Source organism: Leucoraja erinacea, chromosome 2, assembly GCF_028641065.1.
Source record: "Leucoraja erinacea ecotype New England chromosome 2, Leri_hhj_1, whole genome shotgun sequence".
Taxonomy (NCBI): Eukaryota; Metazoa; Chordata; class Chondrichthyes; order Rajiformes; family Rajidae; genus Leucoraja; species Leucoraja erinaceus.
Genome location: NC_073378.1, coordinates 104,000,760 through 104,015,184, shown reverse-complemented (window position 1 = coordinate 104,015,184; position 14,425 = coordinate 104,000,760). Strand labels below are relative to the sequence as shown.

Genomic DNA, 14,425 nt, shown 5'->3' with positions numbered 1-14,425 from the left:
AACAGTTTAGCGCTGGAGTGAGCCTCCAAAGCTCTGTGTGTGTTTGTGTGTGATATTTATATATTCTAAGTGATTTAAAACCTATGTTCATATATTGATGGACAGCATGTATTGAGAATGAGTGAGGAGAGGGAAGCCAGAGCATAACAATGATGGTGACTGCATCTGCTCTCCCTCTTTGCAACTGCAGGGCTCGAAATTAACTGTTGCCCGGATGCTGATGGCCACCTAAAGTCCTGCCGGGCAACCTAAAAGTCATGTCATTTTACCCGGCTTGGCAAACACCCAGGACACCTGCCGTTCAACTCTGAGTGGGCCCCCCTCTCTATCTCTCTCTCTCTGTCACTCTCCGTCTCCGCCGGGTCTCCGCTCTCCGGCTACTCCTCACCTGCCGGCACGGCCGGCCGCGCTGCACATGCGCACTGCCACGGCCAGCACATCTTCCCCCTGCACATGCACACAACCACGGCCAGCACATCATCGGCCGCCCTGCACATGCGCACTGCCACGGCAACTGGTCGGCGCCGGGCACTTTCTCCCTCCCTTGGCATTGTGGGAGATCCGGCCGCCATTGCTGTCCGATCGCTGCCTCGCCGTGACCACTGAAAACCAACGCAGAATCACTCCCTGGAGCTGAAGTAATTCTTGGTTCTTGGTTTCCTGGTCCTCCAAAGATATTCCAAATGGAATTTAAACTGGAGGTGGTGGAGGGTCCACCACCAAACTCCAAACTCTGAACAATAACAGCCTATTGCACTTTATCTGTTTGTTTATTGTGTATATATAACCTATGGTATATAAACACACTGAACTTTTATCTCCAGTTGTGTATTATGTTTACATATTCTGTTGTGCTGCAGCAAGCAAGAATTTCATTGTCCTATCTGGGACACATGACAATAAAACTCTATTGACTCTTGACACTTGGACAAGCAAAAAAAAGGGTTCTTGGGGAAAAAAGAGCTACCTTAAATTTAGTTGTGTCTGGTTGGGTAAGTATGGTAGGGTGAAGATTATTCCATGTTTTAATTGTGCTGGGGAACTGCATGGAATAGCCAGCATCTCTGGATAGAAGTAATATGGTGGCGTTTCGGGTAGAGATCCTTCTTTATAGGCCATTCTCACGGGGCAACTTGACGCAAGAGTTAACCAGAGTTGAACATCGTGGGAACCTCGTGCGATACCCGTACGGCATTCGTGGACCACCGTGGACCACCGTGGCGCTAACGGCAGGTACTCGTGTAGCTTGGTGACTCGGGAGAAAATTCAAGCAAGCTTGAATTTTTCAAGCAAGCTTGAATTTCTCCAAGAGTGACTTGTACACTTGTGGTTGAACATAGCAACATTATATGGACGTAGTGGCCAGTGCGATATCCGTAATAACTCTTGCGTTTACCGTGAATTAAAATTTGCCCAGCTGGAAACAGAGAAAAAAAGTTAAGTGAGAGCCCTGAACTGTGTAATTTTGAATGTATGCAGTGTGCAAGAAATGCATCATTATTCCCATTGATGCTTATAGGTTGAGGACCCTGGATATTATGTTAATGCAGTGATCACTTAATAAAATGCACTGACAGACATATTTCACTCGTGTTTGGGTTACCCATGAGCTAATGGGTTACTGGACATCCCATATCCCTTTCATAACAAAATTGTAAACTTAAGGGCCTATCCCACTTGGGCGTCATTTGCACGTCACGCAGGTTCGCGCGCAAAGATCTTGTGAATCCCAAAATCCTGGGGCGCCACGCGTGACTGCGCATCATGCCTACGCCACCACGTCTCACCACGCGCCATGCGCGCATAATGCATGCCATGTGCGACGCACGCGTGACACGTAAATGATGTCGCGTCGTGCGGCGTAAATGATGTCGTGGAAATGATGCTCAAATAACACCCAAGTGTGACAGGGCCTTTACTTTTTAGTATTTAGAATTGCACAACAGACCTGAAATGATCCATCACTGAGCAATGTAATATAACACTACCCATCTGTACCACTTCCTATGGTTCCAATATTCCAAACATTTGAGTTAATGTACATAGTTCTGCCACATATCATCACAGTTAAGTACAAATGTTCGAATTTTCTTTACCTTCTTGGTAGAGGGTGGCACAATGAATTTAAAAGGCTGATACTTCTTGTTGTAATTAATGTTAAAAATGCCACCGGTGAAAAGCCGCAATAGGTGAAAGGGATGCAGTATTGAATTGTAGCCTAGAAAACAAAAAATATATACATTGTGTCAAAGTATATAGAAATTCAGTTATTTATAGCTAGAATAAATAATGTAATATTGCTAAGAAGATTCACTAATAATTTATTGTATTTATAACTGCATATCTGATTAAAATTTGTATTTCATTTCGAGCAATTCCCTGACTTGAATATATTTATTTAGCAGTATATCAGGGGTCTCACGCATCCATTAGTTATTGTGACGAAAACAGCCGTTTATATTATTTTTGCAGATTTTAATTACTAATGCAGATTTTTGATTTTCCTCAACAGCACAACAGCCTCAATTTTAACACTGGCCATATTAGCAGTGAATATGTTTGAGGTATTTCATTCAGCAACATCATAAGGAGCCAAAACACAACTGTTAAATATGGGCAATCAAAAAGGGGTATTTTAACGATGAATAATGATCATCAAATACAAACTTCCATTTCACCATATTTTAAAATCAGCATTAATAATGACATTACATTTTTTGAGATACAGAGATTTCATGTGTAACATGGACAACAATGTCCTCATAGTTTATCTAGAATGGTAGACAAAATGTACAAAAGTGGATGTGATTAATAGTTGAAATACAGCAGGAATATATGCATCTTGTGCCTATTAAATTAACTTTAATTGAACCAACTGTCAGGCGTTAAGTATAATGGATAGCCAATACTCATGAACATAATCACCTTTAATGGTCAAAAGACAAAGCTTTTTACCTTTAAAGTATTATAAATAATTAATGAGTTCATTTGGGGAAAAAAAAACTTAAAATATAGAAAATTCATTATTAATTCTAAAAACAGGTGAATAGATTACCTGTCTTTCCATTACTCATATAGAACAGTACAGCATCGGAACAGGCCCTATGACCTACAACACCGAGGCTGAACACGAAGGCAAGTTAAACTAATCTCCTCTGCCTGCAAGTGATTCATATCTCAAATTATTTCCATTGATTTCAAGTAGTTAAAATGGAAATCAGCAATGGCAGACTAAATAAAGCTCTTACTGTCAAGATTTAATCCATGTTTTTCACTTAGCGTTGGTTAATAACAACAGGGCCATACATAGTATTACACACCCAACAACGAATGAAGCAAGTGAAACTAGAGGAAGGGAGGGCAGAAAAAGAGCAAAACCACAGTTCAGTCTTGATTTGACCCACGTGAAAATGTATCCTTTTTTTTATTAGCAATTATTTCAATCCAGAAAATGGTATGAATAATTTTCATGTTTTCAAGTATAAAGTTGTTGCTTCTTTGTTGTTTATTTACAGGACGATGGACTTGCAAACCTTGGCTGCGTGTATAGTTCATTAACTTATTGAATAGCTGCTACATTGTGGTGGAGTTTCTTTCACAATGCTGTCCGGTTAGGAGTTCAAACATTTGACCCAACAATGATATTTTCCCAAGTCTGAATGGAGTGTAATTTGGTTTGTGTTTGCTGCCAGTGGAGCTCCCTCTCATTTGTTTCTAGGTGGGGAAGCTTTTTGGGTGAGAAGAAAAATCAAAAACCCCCAGAGATACTGGAAATCTGCAAACAAAATAGAAAATGCTAGAAGCACTCAGTAATACCTGTGGAAAGATAAACAGACTGAATATTTCAGGTCAAAGATCCTTGTTTTCTTTCCACAGATCCTACCTACATTTCTGAGGGCTTTCAGCATGTTCTTTATGACCAGTTTAGCAGGTGCTGGCAAAAGCTTGACGAGTTGTTGCAGTGCATTTTGTAGACAGTGCACCCAGCTGGTGAAGGTAAGCTGGTAATAGATGGCATGAAAGCTCAGTGCTAGGGTCTCAGTGGAGAGGGCTGATTTATTCTGCATAGTGTTTGACTTCTAGAATGTTCCTGCAGCTGTATTTGTTCTTGCGGGTGGATGTACTCCATCATACTTAAGACATGACTTGTCGATGGTGAGAAAGAACACTTTCAGGAGGTGAGTAACTGAACACCTACTGTAATGCCCAACTTGCTCCTATAGGGATACCATGGCTGATCCTATTATCATTTCTGGATGATGACGGTGGCCATGGGGAGGAGAGAGACTCAATGACGTCAATGCCATTGAATACCAATGAAAGGTCAGACTCTCTCTTGTTTAAGCTGCTCGTTGGGTGGCAACATATTACAGGCCGTGTCTAAATATTGGTGCAACATGCAAGAAAGTTCAGCTTAATTAACTGAGAAGCTGAAAATGGAAATCAATATTATATCTCCATGCCTTTCCTTGTGATGAAATGACAGCTATTGATGAATATGCTTAGATGACGGTGTTAAAACATAGTGACCCACTGTGGTTGAGAAGATTGATCAACGGGAACCACACCCAACATTGTCACTGGGTTTGACCTAAACTATTTCCCCAATTTTCACTGATTTCAGGTTTACCATGGCTCATTAGTGCCACATTTTGGTGCTCGACATCAAAGATTTGCAATCTCACCTTAATTTAGTTATTTTGTTTGTATTCAATACAAATCTGTGATAAAGTCCTATTAACGTATGATGAGCGTTTGATTGCTCTGGGCCTGGACTCGGTGGTGTTTAGATGACTGGGGACCTCATTGAAACTTTCTGAATAGTGAATGCCTTGGATAGAGTGGATGTGAAAAGGTGTTTCCACTAGTGGAAGAGTCTAGGACCAGAGGGTACAGCATCAGAATCAAAGAATGTATCTTTAGAAAGGAGATGAGGAAGAATTTCTTTAGTCAGAACGTGGTGATTCTGTGGAATTCCTTGCCACAGACTGCTGTGGAGGCATAGTGTTCGGATATTTTTAAAGCGGAGATTCATAGGTTCTTGATTAATAAAGGTATCAAAGGTTATAGGAAGAAGGCAGGAGAAGGGTTGAGAGAGAAATATAGATCAGACATAATTGAATGGCAGAGTAGACTCAATGGGCCGAATGGCCGAATTCTGCTCATATAACCTCCAATCCATTGTGCTTTAATTTTGTTTCATAACCTCTAAACTCTTTTCAAAGCCATTGTTTACCCATTCCAAAATTCCTACCTTATTTTCTAGGCTTGACTTGACTGTGTCAGTAAATGTTGCCATTTTTATTGATATTGCAATGCAAGAAGTATTATCTATGCTAAGTACTTTTAAAAGGCAGTACTTGTATGTATTTAAGTAAGAGTAACTGGAAATGTTTGCCAGACAAGGCGACAAAACAATCTGTTTTCCATAAACAAAGATAATGGGTTCCTATTTTGTTATAAAAATCTTTAAGAAAAATTATGGTGTTGCAGTGACAGCAATGAATGTGTTTCATTTCAACGTTCATGAGGAATATATTACCATCCCTGTCTTTTTATATATTCATTATTTTATTGCCTAAGATATTGCAAATATCAAGATACTTCAAACTGTGCTCAATCAGAGGAAACTCACCATTCTGTCTGCCTAGAGTCATATAGGGCCGAAATGGTTCTTTGTCTCACCATGGCCACACCGACCATCAGATACTTCTTTATATTCATCGAATTTATCAACAATTGGTTCATAGCCTATTATGTCTTGGCAATTCAAGTGCTTGTTCAGATACTTCTTATATGTTGTACAAGTACCTGCCTCCACCGTCTTCTCAGGCATAAGACAAGCTCAATGTGTTTTACGCACGCTTTGATAGGGAGAATACCGATATGCCTTCCCGAGCCCCCATTCGCTGTGATGGTATTTCAATCACAATAACAGAGGCTGACATCAGAAGATCCTTCAGGGGGGGTGACCCTCGGAAAGTGCCTGGACCTGATGGTATACCTGGCCGTGTTCTAAAAACTTCTGCGGACCAACTGGCTGGAGGTTTTACGGACATTTTCAACCTCTCACTTCTGAGGTCTGAGGTTCCCACCCGCATTAAAAGGGCATCAATGATACCGGTGCCCAAGAGAGTAAGGTGACGTGCCTCAATGACTATCGACCTGTGGCACTAACGTCTGTGGTGATTCAGATTCAGATTCAATTTTAATTGTCATTGTCAGTGTACAGTACAGAGACAACGAAATGCATTTTTATTGATATTGATATTGATATTGATGAAGTGCTTTGAGAGGTTGATCATGGAACAAATCAACTCCTACCTCGTCAAGAACCTGGACCCACTGCAGTTCGCTTATCGCCACAAAAGATCAGCGGTGGATGCGATCTCAATGGCTCTCCACTCTGCTCTGGACCACTTGGACAACAGAAACTCGTATGTCAGGCTGTTATTCATTGACTACAGCTCAGCATTTAACACCATAATCCCCTCCAAGCAGGTTACCAAACTCTCAGATCTGGGTCTCTGCGAATCCCTCTGCAATTGGATCCTCGACTTCCTCATCCACAGACCACAGTCTGTCTATATTGGTGGAAATGTGTCATCCTCGATAACAAATCAGCACGGGAGCACCTCAAGGGTGCGTGCTCAGCCCCCCGCTGTACTCACTCTATACTCATGACTGTGCAGCTGGACATAGTGCAAACTCCATCATCAAGTTCGCCGATGACACCACTGTTGTGAGACAAATCACTGATGGTGACCGTCAGAATATAGAAGTGACATCAATCGATTTGACCAAATGGTGCCAGCACAATAACCTGGCTCTCAACTCCAGCAAAACCAAGGAACTGATTGTGGTCTTTGGAAGGGGTAGGATAGGAACCCACAATCCCGTTTATGGAAAGGATCAAGCACTTTAAATTCCTCGGCGTGCATATTTCCGAAGATCCTTCCTGGTCCCAGCACACTGATGCAATTATAAAGAAAGCACATCAGTGCCTCTACTTCCCGAGAAGATTACGGAGAGTTGGTATGTCAAAGAGGACTCTCTCGAACTTCTACAGGTGCACAGTAGAGAGCATGCTGACTGGTTGCATCGTGGGTTGGTCCAGCATGTGAGCGTCCAGGAAAGGAAAAGAATGCAGAAAGTTGTGACCACTGCCCAGTCCATCATCGGCTCTGACCTCTCCACCATCGAAGGGATCTATCGCAGTCGCTGTCTCAAAAAGGCAGCCAACAAGGACCCACACCATCCTGGCCACACACTCATCTTTCCGCTGCCATCAGGTAGGAGGTACAGGAGCCTGAAATCTGGCACATCCAGGTTCAGGAACAGCTTCTTCCCCACAGCCATCAGGCTATTAAACCATCAAACAAACTCTGAACTATAATCAGCCTATGTAGGCCAGGATACGAAGCCGCTGAGAACGCCACTAGGTGGCTGAATTAAGAGGGCTGATCCGTGGCCAGTTACTGCTGGGACGCAAGTCGGGGCCTGACCAAACCCGGCTGGTTGCCTGGGCGAGGGTGTCTGATGTTGTGAGACCCAAAACACCCAATGACCCCAGGTCACATCACTGAGGATGCATCACAGCGCATCTAGAATATGTATCTTTCACACAGCCTATTGCACTTTATCTGTTTATTTATGTGTGTATATATGGTCTATGCTATATAGACACACTGAACTATTCTGTATTTATGCTTACAATACTGTGTTGTGCTGCAGCAAGCAAGAATGTCATTGTCCTATCTGGGCAATCATGACAATAAACTCTTGACTTGACTTAATTATTCCAGATTACACCCACTCTCTGGGTGATGAGGTTATAACCATATAACAATTACAGCACGGAAACAGGCCATCTCGGCCCTTCATGTCCGTGCCGAACACTTACTCTCACCTAGTCCTATCTACCTGCACTCAGACCATAACCCTCTATTCCTTTCCCGTCCATATACCTATCCAATTTATTTTAAAATTATAAAATCAACCCTGCCTCCACCACTTCCACTGGAAATTCATTCCACACAGCTACCACAGTCTGAGTAAAGAGGTTTCCCCCTCATGTTAGCCCTAAACTTGTGTCCCTTAATTCTCAAATCATGTTTGAATCTTCCCTACTCTCAATGGAAAAAGCTTATCTACGTCAACTCTGTCTATCCCTCTCATCATTTTAAAGACCTCTATCAAGTCCCCCCCTAACCTTCTGCGCTCCAAAGAATAAAGACCTATCTTGTTCAATCTTTTTCTGTAACTTAGGTGCTGAAACCCAGGCAACTTTCTAGTAAATCTCCTCTTTACTCTCTCTATTTTGTTGACAGCTTTCCTATAATTTGGCAACCAAAATTGTACACCATACTACAGAATTGGCCTCACCAATGCCTTGTACAATTTTAACATTACATCCCAACTTCTATACTCAATGATCTGATTTATGAAGGCCAGCACACCAAAAGCTTTCTTTACCACCCTATCTACATGAGATTCCACTTTCAGGGAACTATGCACAGTTATTCCTAGATCCCTCTGTTCAACTGCATTCCTCAATTCGCTACCATTTACCATATACGTCTATTTTGATTCGTCCTGCCAAGATATAGCACCTCACACTTATCAGCATTAAACTCCATCTGCCATCTTTCAGCCCACTCTTCCAACTGGCCTAAATCTCTCTGTAGACTTTGAAAATCTACTTCATTATCCACAACACCACCTATTTTAGTATCATCTGCATACTTACTAATCCAATTTACCACACCATCATCCAGATCATTGATGTATATGATAAACAACAGTGGACCCAACACAGATCCCTGAGGCACCCCACTAGTCACCGGCCTCCGACCTGACAAGCAGCCATCCACCATTACTCACTGATATCTCCCATTCAGCCACTGTTGAATCCATCTTGCTACTCCACCATTAATACCCAACAATTGAACCTTCCTAACCAACCTTCCATGTGGAACATTGTCAAAGGCCTTACTGAAGTTCATGTAGACAACATCCACCACTTTACCCTCATCAATTTTCCTAGTAACCTCTTCAAAGAATTCAAGAAGATTAGTCAAACATGACCTTCCAGGCACAAATCCATGTTGACTGTTCCTAATCAGACCCTGTTTATCCAGAAGATTATATATATTATCTTTAAATATCCTTTCCATTAATCTGCCCACCACTGATGACAAACTAACAGGTTTCTGTCTCTAATTGCTAGGTTTACTCTTAGAATCCTTTTTAAACAATGGAACAACATGCGCAGTACGCCAATCCTCCGGCACCATTCCCGTTTCTAATGATATTTGAAATATTTCTGTCATAGCCCCTGCTATTTCTACACTAACGTCCCTCAATGTCCTAGGGAATATCCAGTTCTGACCTTCTCCAGATCTCCTGAAAACCTCTTACTCTGCATTTAAAATGCCCTCTGTTCGTGAACACCACTGTCATTAGGACTCTACACTATGCCTTATAATTTATGTGTTTGCGCTTATGTGCAATGGCAATAAAAGATATTATTATTATTATTATTTTGGGCATCTCTAATAGGTATCCCAACCAGTGTCCTCTGCTCCAAAGAAACCAACCCCAGCCTGTCCAGTCCCTCCTCTTGACTGAAATCTTCCAGTTAACATCTCTTCTGAACCCTCTCCATTGCAATCACATTGTGGCAACTAAAACTACACCCAGTCTTCTAGCTGTGACCTAAGCAATGTTCTACACTATTGTATCAACACCTGTGCCATTTTCAGGGGTCTTTGCAATTGTACACCAATTGGTATTTAAACATCCTACCAAATGTTTTTGTTGCATTGTCAATTTAAAATATCCCCTTCTAAATTCACTTCCATAGCGTGAACTGAATTCGCAGACAAGCAGCTTACTATTTCTGTACTGCATCACCTTTCCGCATGCAGTCACTCTCAAGCCCATATCTGTCCTTAAAACTACTCCCCATTCTTATTTTGCTCATTCTTCCTATCATGATGTACTATATGTCAGGCTGCAGCAGACCACAAAATCAATCTAATAGGATATACATCAATCTATACCTGCATATGGATGAGCTGCCAGGGGAACTGGTACAGGCAATTATAACATGTGAAAGACATTTGGATGGAGCTATGGATAGGATCAGTTTAGATGGATATGGAAACACAGGCAAATGGGAGTAGCTCAGATAAGCAACTTAGTCAGTATGGCAAGTTGAGCCGAAGGGCTGGTTCCTATACTGCTCAAGGTACTTGATATCTATAGTTTGATCCAATTTCTTGACCTTTTCTGAGATCAAGGCCATTTACCAGTAATAAAATACATTTTGCTTGTTATTTCCTTGACATAGTTGAAAGCACTTCCATTATAGAAACATAGAAATTAGGTGCAGGAGTAGGCCATTCGGCCCTTCGAGCCTGCACCGCCATTCAATATGATCATGGCTGATCATCCAACTCAGTATCCCGTTCCTGCCTTCTCTCCATACCCCCTGATCCCCTTAGCCACAAGGGCAACATCTAACTCCCTCTTAAATATAGCCAATGAACTGGCCTCAACTACCCTCTGTGGCAGAGAGTTCCAGAGATTCACCACTCTGTGTGAAAAATGTTCTTCTCATCCCAGTTTTAAAGGATTTCCCCCTTATCCTTAAGCTGTGACCCCCTTGTCCTGGACTTCCCTAACATCGGGAACAATCTTCCTGCAAGCAGTTGCCATATGTTCATATTAATGAATAAAAAAATCAGTAGGATTTGGACAAAATTTCAAAATACAGATTCTTAATAATTGACATGTGCCAGTCGCATACAAGTAAAACAGAGTGACATTGCATTACAAAGCAATCATTTGTTACAATTACCAATGAATTTAAAATCAAATGGACAAAAACGCTGGAGAGACTCATGCTGTCTCACCCGCTGAGTTTCTCCAGCATTTTTGTCTACCTTCGATTTTTCCAGCATCTGCAGTTCCTTCTTAAACAAGCTACATGGATAATGTCACTTTAAATTTGCCTGATTGAAATTTCTAATATACTATTTCAATTGGCCATTTTTCTCTCTTTCTTATTCTCACAGTATGGTGACGAAGCATGACCTATGCATTATTTTGGCTTCCAACACATTATTCGATCTTTCAATACATGAGATGCCTCCTGTTAAATACTTCATTCTTTCCTACATATGCTGATTCCTTTACAAAGTATAATAAAATAAGAATTAACATTTTTGATATTATTTGCTTTATCCTGAGTAACAAATACATTAAACATAAATGAAATGCAGTTGTTTCCTACCTGTTATTATCTGGCCTGCTATAGTGAAACGAAGGTTTAGCGATGGCTTCCAGGGCATGGCCCATGGCACGGTCTTCATTGTGAATGTGCACTTTCTAGCATTAAGCATGGGTAGAAGTGGTGAGACATCTGTTAACCAATGGCCAATGCGTCTGTAATTATAAGGTTGAAGATGAGTGTAACCTTTATGGCAAAGGGAAAATAAGTGGGCGAAAAAATAAGAAATAGCTACTCACCTTTATATAAGGATTGAAGATGTCAATATACAACTCTGACCCACACTTGCTGAAATTATGGATGAATGAGAATAAATCTGAGAAACGTCTAAAATAATTCCCAGCATGTATTTGCAGCATATTATCAGATGGATAATTTACAAATTGAATATTCTGGATGTGGCTTTCTAATCTAACAACCCCTCTGTCACCAACCTCTCCCTCCAACTCCATCTTTCACCCAACTTGCTCACTGATCAATACCTATAAACCAGGAATATTCACTTCAGAGTCAGTATTACCATCACCAATGTTTGTATCATCTACAAACTCTATTCATATCCGTGTTATTAATGCACATATAAACCATATAACCATATAACAATTACAGCACGGAAACAGGCCATCTCGACCCTTCTAGTCCGTGCCGAACACATATTCTCCCCTACTCCCATACACCTGCGTTCAGACCATAACCCTCCATACCTTTCCCGTCCATATAACTATCCAATTTATTTTTAAATGATAAAAACAAACCTGCCTCCACCACCTTCACTGGAAGCTCATTCCACACAGCCACCACTCTCTGAGTAAAGAAGTTCCCCCTCATGTTACTCCTAAACTTCTGTCCCTTAATTCTCAAGTCATGTCTCCTTGTTTGAATCTTCCCTACTCTCAGTGGGAAAAGCTTATCCATGTCAACTCTATCCCTCTCATCATTTTAAAGACCTCTATCAAGTCCCCCCCTTAACCTTCTGCGCTCCAAAGAATAAAGCCCTAACTTGTTCAACCTTTCTCTGTGACTTAGTTGCTGAAACCCAGGCAACATCCTAGTAAATCTCCTCTGTGCTCTCTCTATTTTGTTGACATCCTTCCTATAATTAGGCGACCAAAATTGTACACCATACTCCAAAATTGGCCTCACCAATGCCTTGTACAATTTTAACATTACATCCCAACTTCTATACTCGATGCTCTGATTTATAAAGGCCAGCACACCAAAAGCTTTCTTTACCACCCTATCCACATGAGATTCCACTTTCAGGGAACAGTGCACAGTTATTCCCAGATTCCTCTGTTCACCTGCATTCTTCAATTCCCTACCATTTACCATGTACGTCCTATTTTGATTTGTCCTGCCAAGATGTAGCACCACACACTTATCAGCATTAAACTCCATCTGCCATCTTTCAGCCCACTCTTCCAACTGGCATAAATCTCTCTGTAGACTTTGAAAATCTACTTCATTATCCACAACCCCACCTATCTTTTTATCATCTGCATACTTACTAATCCAATTTACCACACCATCATCCAGATCATTGATGTGCATGACAAACAACAGTGGACCCAACACGGATCCCTGTGGCACCCCACTAGTCACTGGCCTCCAACCTGACAAACAACCATCCACCATTACTCTCTGGCATCTCCCATTCAGCCACTGTTGAATCCATCTTGCTACTCCTCCATTAATCCCCAACCATTGAACCTTCTTAACCAACCTTCCGTGAGGAACCTTGTCAAAGGCCTTACTGAAGTCCATGTATACAACATCCACTGCTTTACCCTCATCAATTTCCCGAGTAACTTCTTCAAAAAATTCAAGACGATTAGTCAAACATGACCTTCCAGGCACAAATCCATGTTGACTGTTCCTAATCAGACCCTGTTTATCCAGATGCTACATGGCTAACAGCAAAGTTATTTGCCCATAAATTGGGACAAAGCTAATTTTGATGGCATTGAAAAGAACTTGCAAAGGTTGGTTGGGAGAGGCTGTTTGCAGGAAAGGGATATCTGGCAAGTGGGAGGATTTTACAAGTGAGATGGAGTGAGTTCTGGACCAGTACGTTCCTGTGCAAGTGAAGGGCGAGGTTAAGGGAATCCTGGATGACAACAGATATTGATGTTCTGGTCATAAAAATGGCATAAGCATATGTCGGGTAGAGGCAGCCAGGATCAAGCTAATTCCTTGCAAAGTACAAGGCAAGCAATGAGGGAAATCATGAGGGCAAAAAGAGGACATGAGATAGGTTTGGCAGATTATTGCACTCCCCCATCTTTTCTGTCATCTTGACCAGCTTCTCAGTTCTGACAAAGGCTCTGTAACTTGAAACAAGAACCAATTTCTCTTTCCACAGAAGCTACTTGAATGGTTGAGTTCTTCCAGCATTTCCATCTATGTTCTGTATAGAATGTTTGTCAATACTTCAAAGTTTCAAATGTAATAAAAACAGATAGCGCTGGTCCTATCCAATGTTTATAGATAACGATGGAATTGGTGGAACAAGCTCTACTTTAAATGAATACATCTGGGCAGCATGGTTGTGCAGTGATAAGAGTTGCTGCCTTACATCGCTTACAGCCGGGTTCGATCCAGACTACAGGTGCTGGACGGAGTTTGTACGTTCTCCCCGTGACCTGCGTGAGTTTTCTCCAAGATCTTCGGTTTCCTCCCACACTCCAGACGTACAGGTTTGTTGGTTAATTGGCTTGGTAAATGTAAACATTGTCCCTAGTGTGTGGTGGATCGTGTTACTGTGCAGGGATCGCAGGTCGGCGCGGAACTAAAATTAAAACTAAAAACAGAAGGATGCAACATTGCAGATTTCCCTTCTCTCAATCAACAACCCTTCACCTGGATTCACCTATGGCTTATAGACACGAAATGCTGGAGTAAATCAGCAGGTCAGCCAGCACTTCTGGATAGAAGGAATGTGACGTTTCTGGTCAAGACCCTTCTTCACCAATCGCTTGCCAGCTCTTGCTCCACCCCTTCCCTGCACCACTTTAGGTTTAGTTTTATTATTATCACATGTATCGAGGTACAGTAAAAAGCTTTTGTTTGCATGCTATCCAATTAAGTCAGATAATACTCCAATCAAGCCAAACACAATTACAAAAAGTA

General features: G+C 41.5%; 1 protein-coding gene across 1 annotated transcript in view; it reads right to left on the bottom strand.

The window, feature by feature from the left end:
- Positions 1–14,425, bottom strand: part of si:dkey-256h2.1 (uncharacterized protein LOC337520 homolog) — a 151,453-nt gene that overhangs the window by 47,541 nt on the left and 89,487 nt on the right. Inside the window, exons 8-9 of the mRNA XM_055649926.1 lie at positions 11,300–11,451; positions 2,097–2,218 (exon numbers count right to left, since the gene is read on the bottom strand). Coding sequence (XP_055505901.1) covers positions 2,097–2,218; positions 11,300–11,451 — 274 coding nt within the window. The remainder of the gene's footprint in view (positions 1–2,096; positions 2,219–11,299; positions 11,452–14,425) is intronic.